General features: G+C 37.2%; 1 protein-coding gene across 1 annotated transcript; it reads right to left on the bottom strand.

The window, feature by feature from the left end:
* Positions 1 to 1,129: 1,129 nt before the first annotated feature.
* Positions 1,130 to 14,337, bottom strand: FAM81A (family with sequence similarity 81 member A). Its single transcript, XM_009280342.1, has 8 exons — positions 14,291 to 14,337; positions 12,602 to 12,875; positions 11,707 to 11,825; positions 5,230 to 5,359; positions 3,900 to 4,006; positions 2,608 to 2,743; positions 2,032 to 2,227; positions 1,130 to 1,615 (listed from the first exon to the last, which is right to left on the bottom strand). Exons 1-8 carry the CDS (start codon positions 14,335 to 14,337, stop codon positions 1,476 to 1,478), a joined length of 1,149 nt encoding a protein of 382 aa, XP_009278617.1. The 3' UTR covers positions 1,130 to 1,475.
* Positions 14,338 to 18,458: the final 4,121 nt, after the last annotated feature.

An 18,458-nucleotide genomic window follows, 5' to 3' on the forward strand; every position in this document is an offset into this window, starting at 1 on the left:
GTCCTACTGAAGTTAATGAGTTTAAGTTTTTGGAGCATTTTTTTTTCTTTTTAGTATGGTGACTCTGTGGGCCAAACCTTCTTTCATGGAAGTGTTGAGAAATTGGCCACTGATTTTTTCCAAATAGGAATATGGTTTTGCAATACTGACCGTAGAAAAGGTCCACTAAAGACAGTGCAGAGACATCCTATTAATTTATTTACGTTAACAGTAATGCTTGTGTAAATTAATAGTATTTTTGTATATGAATTACTGTTAATAGTATAAATTAATAGGATACTGGATGAAGTCTTTTATTCTTCATGAGTGCTTAATCCTGCATGACTTACAAACAAGAGGAGCAATATCAAGCTATGAATGAAGATACAAAATGAACATATATATATATTTTCCTGTCTAGATTAATATGCCGTATAGGTGCTGATTTTCATTATGTAATCTGTTCTGGGAGTGGAAATAAGCACTATTATTATTCGGAAATCTGTGAATGCAATTAGCAATTTGAATCTACTAAGTTATTAAAGTCTACTTAAATTTGAAGAATCAGTTGTTTTACTTCAATAAAAATTTCTAAGCAGATCATAAATTGCATTTTATTTTACATTACATTCTCCAGACTATGTTAGATTATCACCTTATCTTTTGTTTTCAAACCTTTCAAAGTTTTTACCAGTACAATGAAACAAGTCACAGGAACACATGCCCAGTTATAAAATACTCTATATACATCTTTTACCTTGTCTCAACTCCACTTGGTTATTAATTTAAAAAGGTCACAATACTTAAGACCACGTGAGTTAAGTTTCTTATGTTGTTCATGAATCATCTTAGTCTACAACTACATTATATAACACTACTTAGTTTACACACACACACACACAGAGAGGATATTTGCAAAACTAAATGAAGATTTTCTGATGGTATCTAGGTTTTGAAAATTGGTCTGTTTAGTGCCAATTCTGTCTCCCCAGAAGTCAATAGTAGAGAAAGTCACTTAAAACTGTCCACTGACTTCAATTAAGTAATTTGTATCAAGGTGGAGAACCTTACCAAAATTATATTAAACGAATTATATCAACTTTAAAAAAAAAAAAAGGGTGGTTGCGGGTGCTTTTATATATATATATAAAAGCATATACCTGCCTGATCAAGCCTACGAAACTGGGGAGCACTGAAATGCCTTTAGCAAATTAGGTGCCAGCTTCATCAATATATTACTCCAGTCTTACACGGTGGTTAATCTCCTGAGAGCAACTAGAGTAGTGCAGTGGCAAATCAGCGCCTCAGCCCATAAAAGCTTGTTGTCAGTTAATCTAAGAAGAGCTTGCATTTACCGCTTCAAGTAAACATACGGACCTGTGCAACAGCAGCATGTCATTTGGTACATGCATTTAATTTGGATTACAGACTGGAACAAAATTATAGTCTGCCTATTTAGCCAGGTAAACATTAATCTCTCAGACAAAATCTTGCAGTCAAGGTCCAGCCTCTCCCCATGTTGGAACCTCCTGCTTCATTTGGTGGATCTGCTTCTGTAGTTCATCTCTGTCCAGCTTCATTTTTGCTTCTAGAACTTGCCGTAGAGACCCAATGCTCTCATAGATAGCTGCAAATCCTAATTGCAGGTGAGAATTAAGTTAGTTCATAATCAAAAGCAAGAGTATCGCATAATTACTATCAGAATGCACTTCCTACCATAACACTCTGCTTTACACTAGGAAGATAGCAAAAGTTCTGAAGAAAAATAGGACTGTAATTGTGTGCTGATGGCAAAAATGCCCCCGATCGCAGCCAGGCTTATGCCTATGTGTGCTCTGGGGAGAGCACTTCTAAGCTAGTAAGATGTTGCCTCTCGTTGCTGTGAATTTCACACTTAGTGAAAATCCTTTTTAATGCCACAGGTGCAGCCATTATATCTGGCCCAAAAGACTTTAAACTACTTTGATACAAGCAAAGGCATTTTGCATATTATTATAGGTTGATCATTGTTACCACAATTCAGAATAAAGAACTTGATAACTATGGTCCTACCAGCATTAACTTCAGCTTTCATTTCTTTTATATCTTCATTAATCTCATTTTGAAGTTTGCCAATGCGAACATTTATCTTTTCTTCAGTCTGTTTTGCTTCATGTGCTTCCATGGTTATCTTCTGTATTTCTTCCATTTTGTCAATTTTCTCTGCCATTTGGTTGAATTTCATCTCTATAGCTCTTTCACTCATTTCCTGGAGCCAGGAAAAAGAATTTTAATGAGTTACTCTGCATATGAAATTACAGTGGTCTTTCCCAAATATGCAATAGATATTGATTAATCATCTTTTATGTGGAATTCAAAGGTGTAAGGAATAATAATTTTTTTTATAAAATGATTTAAACTGACGATTACTGTAGGCTAAAATACTGATCTTTTTAGAAGTGATCAGATTTATTTGAAGACTGAGGCTGTGGGGATGTTATACTTGACATCAATGAAAAGAGTTATACAAATATTGAGGAGGTCTGAAAATCTCACTCAAAGAATATCTTAATTACATCATCTTAGTTATTAATAATGCTTTTGAATACTTCCTGAGAAGTATTATTAGGACATTTTAATGAAACTTACAGTGTTTTCCTTAAAAGTCAATGAAAGTTGGTCAATTTTTTGCACAAGCTCTTTTTCAATCCTTTCATGTTCCTGTTCCAACCAGCTACGTGCAGACAAAATCTGGCTGCTGAGTTCCTCAATAGCATTTTTTAATCTATGAGCATAATAGAAATTAGGAGATACAAAAGAGCAGAACTTTTGGTCATTCAGCAATGACTTTTTTATGATCAAGTTCATTAAAAAAAAATTAATGACAATTTAATACATTCTTGATGCCATATCAAAGTAAATCTTTGAACTTTAAGGCTACTAAACTGGATAAGGTAACATTGTTTTAGAAAATAAAGATGGAAGAGCGCAACAAAATAGCAGTTATTTATATGAAACACATCACAACGTTTTGAGGCATAGTAGATGCAAATTCTTTGCAGCACTGAAAACAGAATATGGTCATCCATTCAGATTATAATCTTCATGTCCACAGGTCTTAAATCTGAACAAAGATTTGGTAACCATTTATTTTAGTGGCAAGGCTGGTTCATATAGCCCCACTTACGTTGCCTATACCCACCTCAGGTTTACACCAACCAATTGTGCCAGTGAAACTCTTTCTTTAGACAGTCTTTTTTCCAGTGAATATTTGAAATCTGGATCTATTCTTTCATCTGGTTTGCAAATAGTTTTACTGATGTAACTGATGGGATTGCATGAGGATGGCAATAAGCAGTAGGGATGTGGCTGGCTTAAGCCAGGACTGCCACTGAGTGAAATGCCTGGAGAGGAGTTAATATCTGAATTGAATAGATCCCTATATAATGTCTAGTAGTAGCACAGTAGCTTATTAATAATTTTGGTATTTGAGTTATATATCCCTATTTGAAGCCAATTTAAAGCAATAACACTTTGTGAATGCTGTGCCTTGCTTCCTGGTTGCTTGAGTTGAACTTTTTGCCCTGCTCTCAACAGCCACCTCCAGCATTCGTTGCTTCCTGCAGTTCTTGCAAAAAGGTGCCAGACCACTCTTACAGAAATCCTTAGTTGTGTTCTTCACTACAAGTTCTGCCTGAATACTTAACTAGGGACTTAATGGGCTTTTCAAAATTGCCTAACCACATTAGGGGCAGAATAATTGTTGAAAAGCGAGTCCCACTTGACAGACCATTGTGCTTTTGTAGTATCTGTTGAGCATGCATACATATCTGAACAGGTTTATGCTTTTGTAGACCTGAAGATTACAACAGTCAAACTTGGAAAATTGAGGCCCTGCCTTCCAAGGCACATGGCAGCAGAAAGGTTTCCCGGGCACTCACTTCATATCCAGAAGGTGGAGCTGTTGGTTGCTCTCTTTGTAGGCAATCTTCAGCTTTGCTTCTTGTTGCATTATTGATTGCTCTACTCTGCTCAGAAGATGAGAAATCTGAAACAAAATTCAGAATTTACTATTTTTCAACAGCATTTCATCACAGTCTTGTTTGGGACGTTTTCATACAGTGGAGGAGATCTTAAAGAAGGGCCAGTTTTGCTGACATTTCAAAAACTATGGAATTTGTGCATTTTACTTTATCATGAAAAATACACTCTCTCGCAAGATGAAAGTATCAACATTGTGAAAACTGTAATTTTTCAGCCATAAATAATTTGAACAGTCTTGCCTTGAAAGTGTCTGCCTGCTCCCCCCCCTTAAGACAGCTGAATTTACACGAGCCATACGTCTCCGTGTTGTCACATAAGCAGAGTAAATGAATAGCAAAGCACTCCACCAATACTGAGTGATACTCTTCAGCACTTCATGTGTAATGGCTACTGCAGTGATAAAAGTTCTGGATTTAGCTGGGGATAGGTCATTACTAACAGAAAATATTTCTCACCAAAACAATCATGCCAGTTTTGCAAAACATACTGTTCCGTTTTACAAGATTCATGACAATATGCTCTTAGCATGCTAATATACTATATTGAGTCTTCTGAGAAAGGTAAAGTGGATTTTAACCATTTACCTACCACAAAATGAAGATGTAAAATACTTTTGTTGCCCAAGAAAATGGGAAGGCCTTGAGATGGAGATATGAAGAATCCTTTTCCTTAATGTCATAAGTCTCTGCTTGTATCTAGTGCTCACTTCCATTCCCACACCCAATGGAAGAGAAACCTGACAGACAGATTAATGGATTCACAAAACCCCAAACCAGTTTTGTTTTGCAGACCTTCAAAAATTGTGTTCAAATACATATAAAATCAGCCTGGGAAGGCCAAAACATAAAGGGAGAGACACTGATGCTTGCACTGTTGTGGTAGTTTTGTAGAGCATCCATGTAATGTTCACATTCCAAGCTCAAGAAGCCATTCAGGCCAGTAATCACTGATTTTTGTTCATTCCTGGAGTCCTTTCAGGTGCCTCTAAATACTAGCCCCTTCTACACAGCATGCTAAAGGCAGCAAATTAAGGACCTTTCTTCAGTGAGACCAGTACAGTAATGCAGCTAGGTACCAATATTCAATCTAATAAGGACTGTGAGCAGATACACCTCTCCATTTGTAAATCTGTGACCTCCTAGGATAATAATTAACAGTAATGGAGTCTGTATGAATTAGACTGTAACTCTTACCCATACATGGATCACTTTGGTCCAAATACCATACCTGTATTTCTGCCTCTTTGATTTTAGATTCTAAGATCAGCTTGGAGGTGTGTTGGTCTTTACTTAGGCTCTGAAGTCTTTCATACGTAATTTTATGCTCTGCAGAGAGTCTGGCTAACCCAGCATCACACCTGTTTGAATAAATAAATACCAACGCAACAGCTGAATAAATATAAGGTCCAGGCTTTTTAAATTATGCATTTTAGACTGGGCATTTCTGTGAAATTGCTGGCTGTCTAGCAAAACAATGCCTTATAAGACTTTAAGAATGGTGATATATCTCATAGTATTCAGCAAACTGCTCCCAAATGGGACTAGAAGTCAAATAGTCTGATACATACATCCCTGTTTTCTTGGCACTGACATAATATGTGTAGACTGCGTTGTTAGCAGTCAGGGAAATCACATTAGAAATGCAAAGATGCAGAATTTCAATACCTCGTATTTTTGTCATACTCCAAATGACATCTGTTAAGGTGTGTATGATTTCGCCTACATGATTAGAAGCCCAAATAATTCAGGACCATTTTCTCATTATTGTAGCTGTGTTCCTCTGAGTTTTACATTCTTCTTTTTTTTTTTAATTTGTGAAACAGTAGTATACAATTAATATGTGTAGTAAACACATGTGGGGCAAATTTTACAGTTACTAGTTTTTATTTAGGTAAAACTGTCATTGAAAGCAATGGCAGTTTTGTCTCACGAGAGACTATGAAATGCAGTCTTGGAACATAATAATTATTGTTTCCTTTCTTCACATTGGAACATTTCTTGATGCTGTAATACTTTCAGGATAAATGTGCTATAGTATATGTGCATTTTCTACCACATTTCAAAAATACTTTGGTCAGGTGGATTTCATCTACAGTAATACAATAAGGACATTAACTGAGCTGTAAAAATATAAGTATTGTAATTTCAGGAGTAAGACTTCTGTGAAGTATGTCATGTATGTTTTTTTGCTAAGGGAAATATGTAATCAGCACTGTTACCAAATTTGATCTATGAAACTGCTGGAGAACAGACAGCAGTTACAATTTGAGGGAGAAAAAGGCAGTAAAATGGACAAGCTAAGGCACGTTCAGTCATTAAACCAATGACACGTTTTAACCTCTTTTTAGTCACATTTCAGTTCGAAGGCTTTCATTTCAACATGCATTTTCATCACCTCGGTTACAGTAACTACCATTATCATTAAACATGAAGGGAATGTAAGTACTAAAATGGCAAACAGCATCTGCTTAGTATTATGATACAATTTCAATATGAAAATAATCAGTAATGCAAAATAACACATAGGAATTATAAAACTTGTGGAAATTAATTTATAGTTTAGCAGTTCAGCATTGTGAGACCAATTAGTAGTATCTGTAGGAAGACCAGCTAAGGTTTACATAGCAGTGAACCATACTTGTAGGTCTTACAATCGGGCAGTTTCTTTAGAAAGATGAGAGAAGCCAAATCTCTCCATGTTGTTACGATCAATCGGAGAGAATCAGAAGAATGAAATCATCTTGCATCTAGTCACCAAAAGCCTATGGGCTCAAAAAAATGGTTAGTTTTGTTTCTCTGAGGCACAACAGAAAATAAAAAAGGAACCGCTTTGAAACTACTGTAGCAAATGTAAACAGCCAGCATCTGTAATTGTTTTTAAGGCAAATTAGTGTTTTGGGTTTAATCACAGTGCATCTCTCTTCTTTGTGGAACTTGGTTACGTGATCAAAGAGGTCATATAGTTGCACGGTAACTGAAACATTAAAATTCTGACTATGTTAATTTAGTGTCAGCCTGGTATGTATTAATCACATTATTTTGTTTTTCTACAGGGATACTGTAATTGGCACCCTTTTAAACAAAGTTGCAATAAAGTTTAAATTCCATTGTCTGTAGTTATGGAATGTTTATCCTGCTATGCTTTTTTAAAACAATATTCCATATATTGAAGTGGTCAAAGAGAAGTCTTTTTGCTATATATATTGTACGCACTCACAAACACCTGATTAGTTTTGACCTGAAAGAAAACATTAGTGTGCTGCAGGCAAAGAATGAGATTCTGATATTAGTTACGTGAGTATACATTTTGAGTTAAAAACTTAAAACACTTAAATAACTTTAGTCCATGCTTCCACTAGCTTTTAAATGGGGGGGAGGCAATAATAAGATGAACATATGGAAAACCATGGGCTTTCTAACAGTTTTGATTCAGGTTTCTACTGCATGATGGGTCAGAAAAAAATCAGTAATCTAAACAAAAGGGCACGTTATAGTTTGGAATTTTTTCCAGTTTAAAAAAAAAAAAAAGGAGGGGGAAAAAAAGGCACACTACACTCCCCACTGAATTTCCCATACCTCTGAAAGTTCTTCTTTGTTACTTCTTTATAGGTTCATGTTAAAATGACAATAGAATTCTTCTTAAAAATAGAACTAATTGTTTCTGAACACTGGATTTAAGTTCCTGGGTAATTTAATCAGACTGACTATATAAATGGAGCCAGTGGACTATGGAACGTAAGGACAGAAGTTGAAAACAACTTTTGAGGTTTGGTCATCTTAAAAGCACGGGAAAGAAATAAGAAATAGATTAAGATTTTTAGAAAGAATACTAGTTTATAAGAGCTGTATATAGAACCATTTTGTACGAAGAAATGCACAATAAATAATTCTCTGTCTTCACATCTGAAATGCTGAAGCTGGCCATACAAACAGCCCAGTGCAGTTTTTCATGTGCAACTGCACACATGCACTGTTGAAATTTGGGCCAAAGATGCGCTAGAATGTATTCGGTTTACTACTGTTTGATTTTGGGGGACATTCTCTGAAATTTCTGATTGCCAAGCTGTGTACTTATGTGAAATTAGTAAATGAAGAATAAATGGAGAGATTTCATAGTGCCAAGTATTATTCTCAATTTCAGAAAACAGTATAATTCTAGAAACTAGTAACGTTTAATATAAACAGTGAAATTATCAAACAACTGCCTTTCAAGTCATAGTAAGCAAAAGCAGTAGTTATTTTTCTGGCACACTGAAGAGTATTTTTGTCTTCAATCTCTAAGAAATCAAAACACAATGGTTGCTCTATTCAGTATCACCAGGGACTAGATAAAGTTGAGGACTACGCCAATACTCCAAAACAGGATGCTAATAAATATACTATAATGGTACATACAGATTTGTAATGTTCCTGTTTCATTATAACAGGAGATGTTTCAATTAAAATACCAGTGTTTCAGTGAAAAACAAGTAGCTGAAGAACAAGCAGTGAAAAACAAGTTGATATGTCCAGAGAATCCACTGGTCAAGAACAGTAGAGCTGGTAGATTCTGAATAGCCTAGATCAGGGAGCCCAGATCAGTCCTCACTGTGTGCATCTCATACACAGCAAGCAGCCAGAGTGCAGCAGATTTATTGTACTTATGAAGTTCATAAATGCAGTGCATCCCAGATGCATCATACTCATTTTCTGTGCCGTGTAGGAAAATCTGCCTACATGTAATGAGTCCAGGGTGTCTGAAATGAATCAGATCTATAATGTATATAAAAAAATCATCTATATATGCAAAGTAGGCACAAGTTGAACATGCATAGTTGCCATTTCTCTGGATGTTTCAGCTATCAGGAAGCTTCTAGAGACAGCTACTGCTATGGTTCTGACCAGGCTGCTGTATTTAAACTTTCCAGATAAATGATCATAGTCCACAAGTTATTCTGTAAATAAATGATAAGGCACTACTGATGAGTTTTATGATCTAATAGAACTAGAAATAGAATTGGTAAATCTCTGTTGTATAAAATTGCCAACATCAGGGACAGGAGGCTGGAGTAATGGATCTATCAGCATCTATCTAATTTTCTGCTGAACATGTCACTGAATTTAACAGAGGTAATATTTCTGTTAAAGTTAATAATAAAGTTGATTCTTAGGAAAATGTACAACATCACTCATGGTGAACACTGTAATGATGATTTACAAATTCATCAATAAATTATGCTTAGTGAGAAATGGCCCAGAGACATGAGCTGTAATATGTATTCAGTCTTCTCCTGCTAGGGATATTAGTTGATTCTGTGATGCAGGTGAGCTCAACTGTGAGGTCTGTCCGACTCTCACTCCTCCAGAGCTGTGGATAGCATGGTGTTGGAGCTGTGCTTCAGAACTGCATGTGCATGTAGGATCCCTGTTCTCACCATTAAAAGCAGCAACCCTCAAGAAATAATGAGACAGTTGTTCGATGATATATTGACATGTTACAGAACAATTGGTGTTAGGAAATAAACACCACTCTCTCCAACATTGAAGTTGAATAGGATGTTTAGTATGCATGTAAATAGTGGAACTGAAATTTGGCCAGAATCCTGAGATTGACACTAAAATTATTACAGGACCAAAAGGCTAAGACTTGGGTGATTTGCTATCATGCGGCATACATAAACTGATTCACACTGATTGTCCATTTGCACACTTCTAGCCTAGAGCAAACATGATGTACTTGGAGTTAAATTAGCCTACTGTCACTACAGCCTGACCCATACATAGTACCTTGACTGTGGCTGAGAGCTGATGCACAGTAAGTCGGTAACCCACAGTAACTTGATCATGTTTCTAAGGTTTCACTCTTTGAACTCATCTGAAAGCTAGCAGGACTAGATGTAAAAGTAAAATTATATTAGGTGAGTTCAGCTTATTTATGTAAGGAACATTGGCTAGAGTAATCAGAAAGTGTTTATCCCAGGGAGAGTTTCTGGTAAGTATCTGTATAGTGCCAACAGCATAACGAACTGCCATCTTGACCATGATCTCCAGATATTACTATAATCATTATTCACAGGAACACTAATTTTCAAAGTAGAATATGTCTGTAAATAAAGGCAAATAGCTTTCTCCCATGGAACACAGCTTTAACTTGATTTCTGATAAAGGGAAGCTTATTTTCTTCCTTATTCAGGGAAAAATTTTATGTAGAAAGCATAACGCTGAATAGAAGGTAACAGTTAAAAGACAATAAACTGGTTCTCTTATGGTAATGAATACAAATATCCAACATTCATTGCACAGTCTGACATAAGGCAGATTGGTATAATCTCATACAATTATCAGATAAATTGCAACCCAGGCACAGTACAAGGGCGTTGCCCTAAGTAAATAAAGGAAGAAATCCTGGTACAAACTCTGCTAGTCCACCACCGATCCCCATACCAAATACTTGGGACAGGCAAGGGGCCCCATTGTGAAGCTCATGCTGGCACATGTTTATTCACTTGAGTTCTGTTCTTGAAAGCAAAGGCACTATTTTTTGTTTCACAAGGTGTCAGTAACTGTGTTGCTCCAAATATGGACCTCTCTCAGGATGTAGTATGATCTCAAAGTGGACTTTCTGTATAAAGAAGCAGGAAGATCTAAGCATGTAAATTTGTCAGGGATTTCTCAGTGAGAGAGAGATATGTGTGTATATATCTCTCTATATATTTATTTCAATCAGTTTTCTGATGTGACAAAATACGCTTGTCTAGTTCATTCCTGTTTACCAAATAATAGTGAATAACAAAAAAAAGAGTATGTAAAACCTCTCTAAAGTATTCTGTACAAAATGGGCTATGAAAGTTACAGTGGAAACTTCAAACAATCAAATAATTTATGAGAAAACTTTAATTCAAGGAAAATCCCTCCCTGATTATTTTCATAGGCTGTTGAAAGTTACCACTAAATCAGTTGAAGTACAAAAAAGAAAAAGAAAAATTATCTGTACAATATAGACAATAGGTCAAATTCAGGACAAGTATAATTCCACTGAAGTTATTAGCCAAGCTACTTGAGGCCAGATTAGGTCCTTTTTCTATAGCTGAACGTATCCTCTGTCTTTTGTGTTCAACTTTACAGACACTTAAGCAAATGTTGTTGTACTGGGGTTTGTAAATGTGTCGTTGATGGCACAACCTGAAGTCTGAGTAGTTGCACAGTTGTAACCTGGAGTTTCAAGGAGCCTGTAAAACCTCTACTATTTTACAGTTTTCTGTTCCTTACGTGTGAGGTAGCCTATGTAGTTTTTAATATGGCTAACCAATAACTGAATGCACAGATTTTTACTTCTAAAATATATGCAAAAATGTGCAACTATTCTGTTCTTTACAAGTGCAGATTGTTCCGTGCTGCCTTTATAATTGTGTTAATTAATTTGTTTCAAAGATAGACCAGTCTAACCATAGTTTTTTTTAAAGCTGAACCAAATCCAAATTCCTAAGGAATTTGAGGTAATTTATTAAAAACTAATTTCAGGAATTTCAGGAATTAAGGGTGATATTGTTAAGTTTAATATGTAATACTGGAATGCAAAGTATTATTATTCATTATTTGCTCACACCGAGCAAAATTATCCTGGGAATTTTGCCAGAGTTGAATTCAGCCCATTATCATTAACATTCATACTTCAAGATTAAAACAACATTAGCTAGTCCCCAAAGTATACTGTGTTGACTTTTACCTTGCAACTCTTCCCCGAAGATCTCCTAAACCAGAAAGCTGCCGCATTTCCAGACTCTTGAGGGTAGAATTTGTTCCATAGCTGAGATTGTCTCTGACACGTATCTGTTCCTGCAGCATCTACAAAGCATTCATATGCAAATATAAACTCAGTATGTCACATTTAATGTACACTTAAGATGTCACTCATTATTTTTCAGTATTTCAGTAACATCAGATACCATTTTATTATTACTTTATTAAAAGCTTTGTCTTGTATTGTACTAAACCAGATACCTTTAGGTCATTTATTATTTCTTATTCTTAGTGTCCAATCTGCGCGTAAATACCATAATATGTATAAAGTATAACTTGACAGTGGAATGGAGACTTAAATATTAATTTTTATCCTTTTGTTTTTGCCACCAGAACCCTGTTGCTCATTGCAGCAGAGGTCAGACATGAAGTCACATATCTGCATATGATTATGTCATAAAAATGAACAGTTGGGTTTGGCTATTTGGTGTCGTCAGTAAGTCGGAAGTGAAAGAAAGTTTATTATAGAGCTAAGGCATTTCCTAGTTTTTATACAGCACAGCCTTTGGATGAAGTTGAGCTAGGTATTAGTGTCGCATTAATACATTTTTTCAAGGTTTTCCAGTGCAGCTTTTGAAAGCAAGCTTATTAGTACCACAAAGGTTTCTGTGTTTATATGCTAATATCCTGTGCTATTTTCATAGCCACTGAAAGAATTATGTAATTTGCAAACAGTTTTTCAAGTTATAAAAACAATTTATAAGCTTAAGGATCTTCGGACCTTGTCTGACCTTTACTTATCCTGTGGTAAACTTACTTATTAAATTAGAAGGAGTAAGTAGCTGAGACGGCATTTGTCCTGTGAAAAATTCTTAACGTACCTCAATGTCCCGATTGAGCTGCCTCACTATTGCCGTTATGTTTCGGATATGTTCTTCCAAGAGTTGCCTAGCCAACCGGTCGCCCCCCCCTTTGTTCTGCATTCTGTGCAGAGTGGAAACAATGTCCTCCTTAATGCGAAAAGCGTGTTCCACAAGAGCCGCCGTTGTTTTCTCATGGCTTAGGATTCTGTCTTCCAGCTGATCCACCAGGCTTGCAGATGCCAACGGGACCGCTGTCAACGCCTGGCTATGCAGCGGTATATTTCGAACCCGTCTAGTAAAGAAGAATATCCAGATATTGTTAAGTTCTCACACAAAACTCTGCAATGTCTTTCCACTGGAGACAGTGCGATACTATCTTAGTAGCAATACTGGGGAGAAGCACCAAAATACTCAGAGGGGAAGGCCCACTGCTACAAATATGTGGGTGCTGTGTTTGCTACTGCATGTATCTTGTACAAAGGCAGGTCAGGCTCTTTTTCCTACTCTTTAAGGAAGCTAACAAAAGCATAAGATCTTAAGAAAAGGACATTAGCATTATAAAAGTAGTTACAATTCAGAACTATAATTTGATTAAGAATCCAAATTCAAAACCCTTTTATTGAGTTTCAAAAGTAATGCTATTTGTCTCTACAGTTTTCAGGCTTACGCAAACCAGTAACTGTAGAAGGTAGATATTGCAAATTAAATGGAAACAGACCGAGATTAAAAAGGAGTAGCTTGTGTCCATTCCTTTTTTCAGTCTCTATAGCTATCCTGTAATACCATACAGAAGTTTGTTCCCCCATGAACTGGACAGGAGCATATGTAGGTGTAGGAACTGAGGAGAACCAAAATTATGACAAGCTTCTCATAGTCTTAGAAGTCAAATTTTCCCCCAGAATAGCTTACATTTGGGTACCTCGAATAATTGTCTAGATTTTTCAAGAGAGCTCTGCACTGCATAGCTTCCATGGAAAGCAATGGAGCTCATAGAATTGTAGGATAGTGTGGGTTGGAAGGGACCTTTAAAGGTCATCTAGTCCAAGACCCCTGCAATGAGCAGGGACATTGTCAGCTAGATCAGGTTGCTCAGAGCCCCGTCCAACCTGACTCTGAATGTTTCCAGGGATGGGGCAAAGCACATGGGTGCTCCAAGTAAAAAGAAATTAGGCTGCTAATGCATGCAATCTTTTCCTGCTGCTATATTCTGTAAAGAATAAAGAAAATTTTCAGAAGCTTAAGTGGAAGATACAAGTTCAACCCCACTTGGAAAGAGGAGCTCTTTTTTTTGGAACTCTGTGATTTACTGTGTGTTCTCCATGTTGTTTCCTGTTAATGAGTCAAATTAAGAGTTTATTTTCACTGTAATAATATTGATAGAGATGTTTGAGGACTCCAACAAAGGTCACTTCTGGCTCTGATTTTTCACACTTATTCCATGCTATTAGAAGACTGGCTAAAGTATAGTATTCTTGGACTTCTACTCAGTTACAGTTTAAGCTATTTAATTTCTTTGGGAAAGGGTTAAGTAAAAGCTGAGTAAGGAATTGTGATTTGGGCCATGATTTGAATGAGTCTACAGTATTTCACTTTGCTTTGCATACTAATGCCAAAGTCCCAAGTCACAGCATTACTATATATAGGGAATTGAGAGACACATAATACTCTGCAATATGAAGATTTTATTTTTTACATTCCAAACTGTACCTTTCAGAAGGGGCAAGAGTTGGGAAGATTGGGCTTCGCTGGGCCATTTTCTGGTCAATAATTTATGTCTGTTGAAAAAGTACACATTGAATTATTTAATAGTTTATATCTGGCACTGAAATTACTTAATCCTTCTGCTTTAAGTGAACCTTTAAGTAAAGTTTAAGATTACACTGACAGCTCTGATCTTCGAGTTCAAATATTGCTTATGGAATAAATGCAAGTAAAAATCAAAACAAAAGAATGAAACGTAAAAACTGCTAAAAAGCTTTTTACTCTTGAAAAAGGCAAGGTTGACAGCCTTGAAACTGAAATCTGCTGTTGACCCATAGAACTGGTTTGGCAGGACAGAGACAAACTTCTTGTCCCCAATCTGTCTACTGGTCTCAGACATCATCAGTCAATGAATAAAAAAGTAAGATCTACAGGATTATCATAAAGCTTAAGCAAGTATTGGCTAGAGAAAAGCTTTTTACTCTTGAAAAAGGCAAGGTTGACAGCCTTGAAACTGAAATCTGCTGTTGACCCATAGAACTGGTTTGGCAGGACAGAGACAAACTTCTTGTCCCCAATCTGTCTACTGGTCTCAGACATCATCAGTCAATGAATAAAAAAGTAAGATCTACAGGATTATCATAAAGCTTAAGCAAGTATTGGCTAGAGAATGAAACAAAAATATTTCATGACAGCAGATTATTAGGGGTAAGGTGGTTTTCAGTTAAAAGCATTGACAGTCAGAAACCTAAATAAAATGTGTTAGACGTCAGCATAGTTTAGCAAAACTGAGACTTTTATTAATTTGTCTTCAAATCTAAGTGACCACACTTTATGTTGTAAGTAAATTCTTCTGTGGTAAGAATATAGATTCTGTTTTTAATTTTTAGACATAGCCAGCCAGACTGTGACAGACGTTGCAGCAGGGTAGCTCTGTTAAATAGCTTCAGAAAGACATTTTAGATATCTTACTATAAGTGAGACCAGTACCTGGCTCAGTAGCTTTGTCCGCTGACAGAAATTAAATTAATGAAAAAAATGGTAGCCTCAATCAAATCCAACTATTCCACCCTATACAAAACAAATAAATATTTTTAACTATAAAGATGGCATGAATGAGCGTGGCCTGAGCCTGAATTCCTTGGGAACCTAAAATCCTCACTGAAAACTAAAGGCTGATGTATGAAAAGAATTCTGCAATTGCTGATGAAATCCGGTGCAATATGCTGTACAAACAGAAAGAGAAAAATAGGGTTATTGAAGCAAAATAGTCAAATATCAATTGTAAAGAAGCGATAGGACTATCCTCCGAGACCTCAAAATGCAAAGCATGTTTGTGCTTTAGAAACATATGAAAGCACTGCCTAAAAGCAGAGAGCAAACATTGTCACAGTATGTGTGTTCTATTTATAGCACGGTGCTTCAGAAACTACGAATTAGAAAAAAAATAGTTTTAAGAGAAGCTGGGTTGCTGAGCAGCAATGCCACTAGACTGGAATTCAGAAGGTCTGATTTTAATTCCTTGCTCAATCTTTGATCCTGATGACTTTGGAGAAGTTATTTCCATGTCTAATGACTCAATTTCCCTATAGGGAAGACAGAGATAACGATATCTACCTCCTTGTTTAAGTTCTTACGTGCCTGTAAAAACTGTAAAAAGCACGATATTAGAGCTGGGTATCATTATGATGACTTCTGTAGTCAAAATTCTGTGCAGACACTGAATGCCCCGTCCTGCAATCTGTTCCTCAAACTCGTAGTTTCCCCATTGGTTTTTTTAAACAATGCCACCGCTCTGCGGGGTGTCCCTCCTAGCTGTACCGCGAGGTTATACAGTAACCAGGCACCCAGTTCTCAGTAGCTCTGAGCTCATTTACTCTTAGTCCTCTGGGCCATAAAGCATTTTAATGATCTTGATGCCGTGAAGCATTTAAACACAATTTAACTATAAACACAGGCATATCCCACTGATTTAAGAAAAGCTATGCGTATCACAGCAGCAAAGCACTGGATGCTACCTAGAAAAACGAACAAATATTGAAGTCTGTACATCTAGCAGTATCTTAGTGAAATACATCTTATAAAAACCAGCCAAACAAAAAAATCCTTGATTCAAGTGTTTTAATCTTATGGCCTTCAATATCCATTTATTATCGATTAAAAAAAATGTTTGGAGCAGAGTAAGCATAGGGTTGCTTGAAGTTTTTACTTTTTCTGCCAGACTACCATTAGACATGCAGCTAAATGCAAATGTTGGAGAAATTGTGCACATGAAACAAAAGTTACACAGATGGACTTCTCGTTCATTTGTTATTGCTACCTTAAGCACATCACTCGGTACACACTGAAATATCTCATCATCAATTTTCAGATTTCTTGATCTGATCCAACATCCAGAAAGGATGTGTTAAGATCTTGTTCAGCAGTTGTACAAAACTTTTCTACAGTTCAGAGGTATTTGCAGTAATCGGTAACAGACAGGTGTCAGAACTAATGACAAATTCCCTCTCTATGAGTGTGTGTAATACCGATTTAGACTAAAATATAAAATAAAATAAAAAATAAGATGTTCTAATGCCTAGATTCAGGGGAGTGTAATTTCACATAGCTCCAACTTTAATGGCAGTAAACTGGGATCAACTTAGATACCAGTTGAAATACTGGCTTCAGGTGCTTAATTTTTTTTTTTTAAATGATGTTGTGTCCTGCTTGATACTGCTATAGCAATTTAAATCATGATATATGAACCCAGTAAATTTCGGTTGATTGATTTAATTTACTGAATCATCCAAATATACTTGTCACAGTGAATAAAGAGTTTTCCTAGTTGTAAATGGTATGCCTGATTGCCAAAAATAACAGTTCACTTGATACATAAGGCAGCTTTTCCATACAAACATAGGGTACTTCTTTATTGTTTCTTTAAGTCACTGACATCAGACATGTAAAAGTTTGAAAAAAAAATCGTACATGGGATGTGCTGAAGAAACACCTTTAGCAATGCAAACTTCACTCCTTGCTATTTCTACTGTGACATCCCTTCCCCACTTCAGCAGACTGCCTCGCATGTTTATTTTCTGCGGGTTCTCCATTTCTCCTGTTTTGAAGGATAATCACATCTGTAGTGTTCAGTTCTCCATCTTCCATTATAACCTATGTCTAACACTTGCTGTAATGTCCGTTCACCTCAGAGCGTTTTTCACATTCATTCTCACAATATGCCTGTGGGGTAGGAAAGCATTATTATCCCTGAAAATATTATTTTCCTTATGTTGCTGGTAGGGAAGTGAAGCGCGGGGGGGGGCTATGTGACTTGCCGCAAGTCACATGGGAATCAAAGCAGACTGAAATACCTGCCTAGGCAAACACTTTAATCACTCTTTTCTTCTTAAAATAGAAACCGCTTTGGTTGCTATACAGGGAGCATATGACAGCACCACCCCAGGAGCCACAAGATCCTAGCGTTACTCTGAGGCACTTTGGGGCAACATTTTGGAGTGAAAAAGTCCCTGTGTCGCAACTCAGCAAAAAGACAGGTCAGAACCCGACTGTATGAGTGCGTCGCGTGAAACAAACCCTTGCAAAACCCCTCTGCACTACTATGACATTTTGTGAACATGTATGCGGTGTGTGGTGGAGTGCAGGGAGCAGACTCCCCACTGGGAGAGAGGTAACCATGCCAGCGTGGTTCTGAGCCCAGGCTAAGGATCCTCTTGAGAAACAGGTCTGATCAGCTCAGGTGCTTGATTGTGCTAATGCAGCTATGCAGCATTTGGGATCCGAGCTGGAATCCGTGCCTGTGCCATGCCGTGTGGATGCACCGACTCAGCCTGCGCTCTGCCTTGCCCGCGGCTCTGCCACGCAGGCAGGCCCAGGACCCCGAAGGGACCGCAGCACTCCTTGGTGTAAGGGTCATCGGTACACGCGGTGATGGCTGTGGAAACACGGGTATACAACAGCTGACAGGACATCACAGTGCAGACACCACTCTATGGCCATGCAACACGGAGGGACAGAGTTGGGACAGACTCTCCGGCGGGCGCAGGGCGCTGCGCTCACTCACCAGTGCTGGATCAGGGCAGGACAGGGCTGCCCGTCTTTCCCCTGCATCCCAGCGGCCGGCTGAGCCCCGCTCTTTAACGCGCCGCCACCGCTAGAGCAGCTGTGTGCGAAG

This window comes from Aptenodytes forsteri, unplaced genomic scaffold (assembly GCF_000699145.1).
Source record: "Aptenodytes forsteri isolate BGI_AS27 unplaced genomic scaffold, ASM69914v1 Scaffold83, whole genome shotgun sequence".
Taxonomy (NCBI): Eukaryota; Metazoa; Chordata; class Aves; order Sphenisciformes; family Spheniscidae; genus Aptenodytes; species Aptenodytes forsteri.

Excerpts from the sequence above, each read along its gene's own strand:
- FAM81A (XM_009280342.1), bottom strand. The coding sequence starts at position 14,337 with ATGGCCCAGCGAAGCCCAATCTTCCCAACTCTTGCCCCTTCTGAAAG. Across the intron at positions 4,007-5,229 it reads TCAAAGAGGCAGAAATACAG|ATTTCTCATCTTCTGAGCAG; the intron begins GTATGGTATTTG and ends ATTTTGTTTCAG. Across the intron at positions 1,616-2,031 it reads GAAAGCTGAAGTTAATGCTG|GATTTGCAGCTATCTATGAG; the intron begins GTAGGACCATAG and ends ACCTGCAATTAG.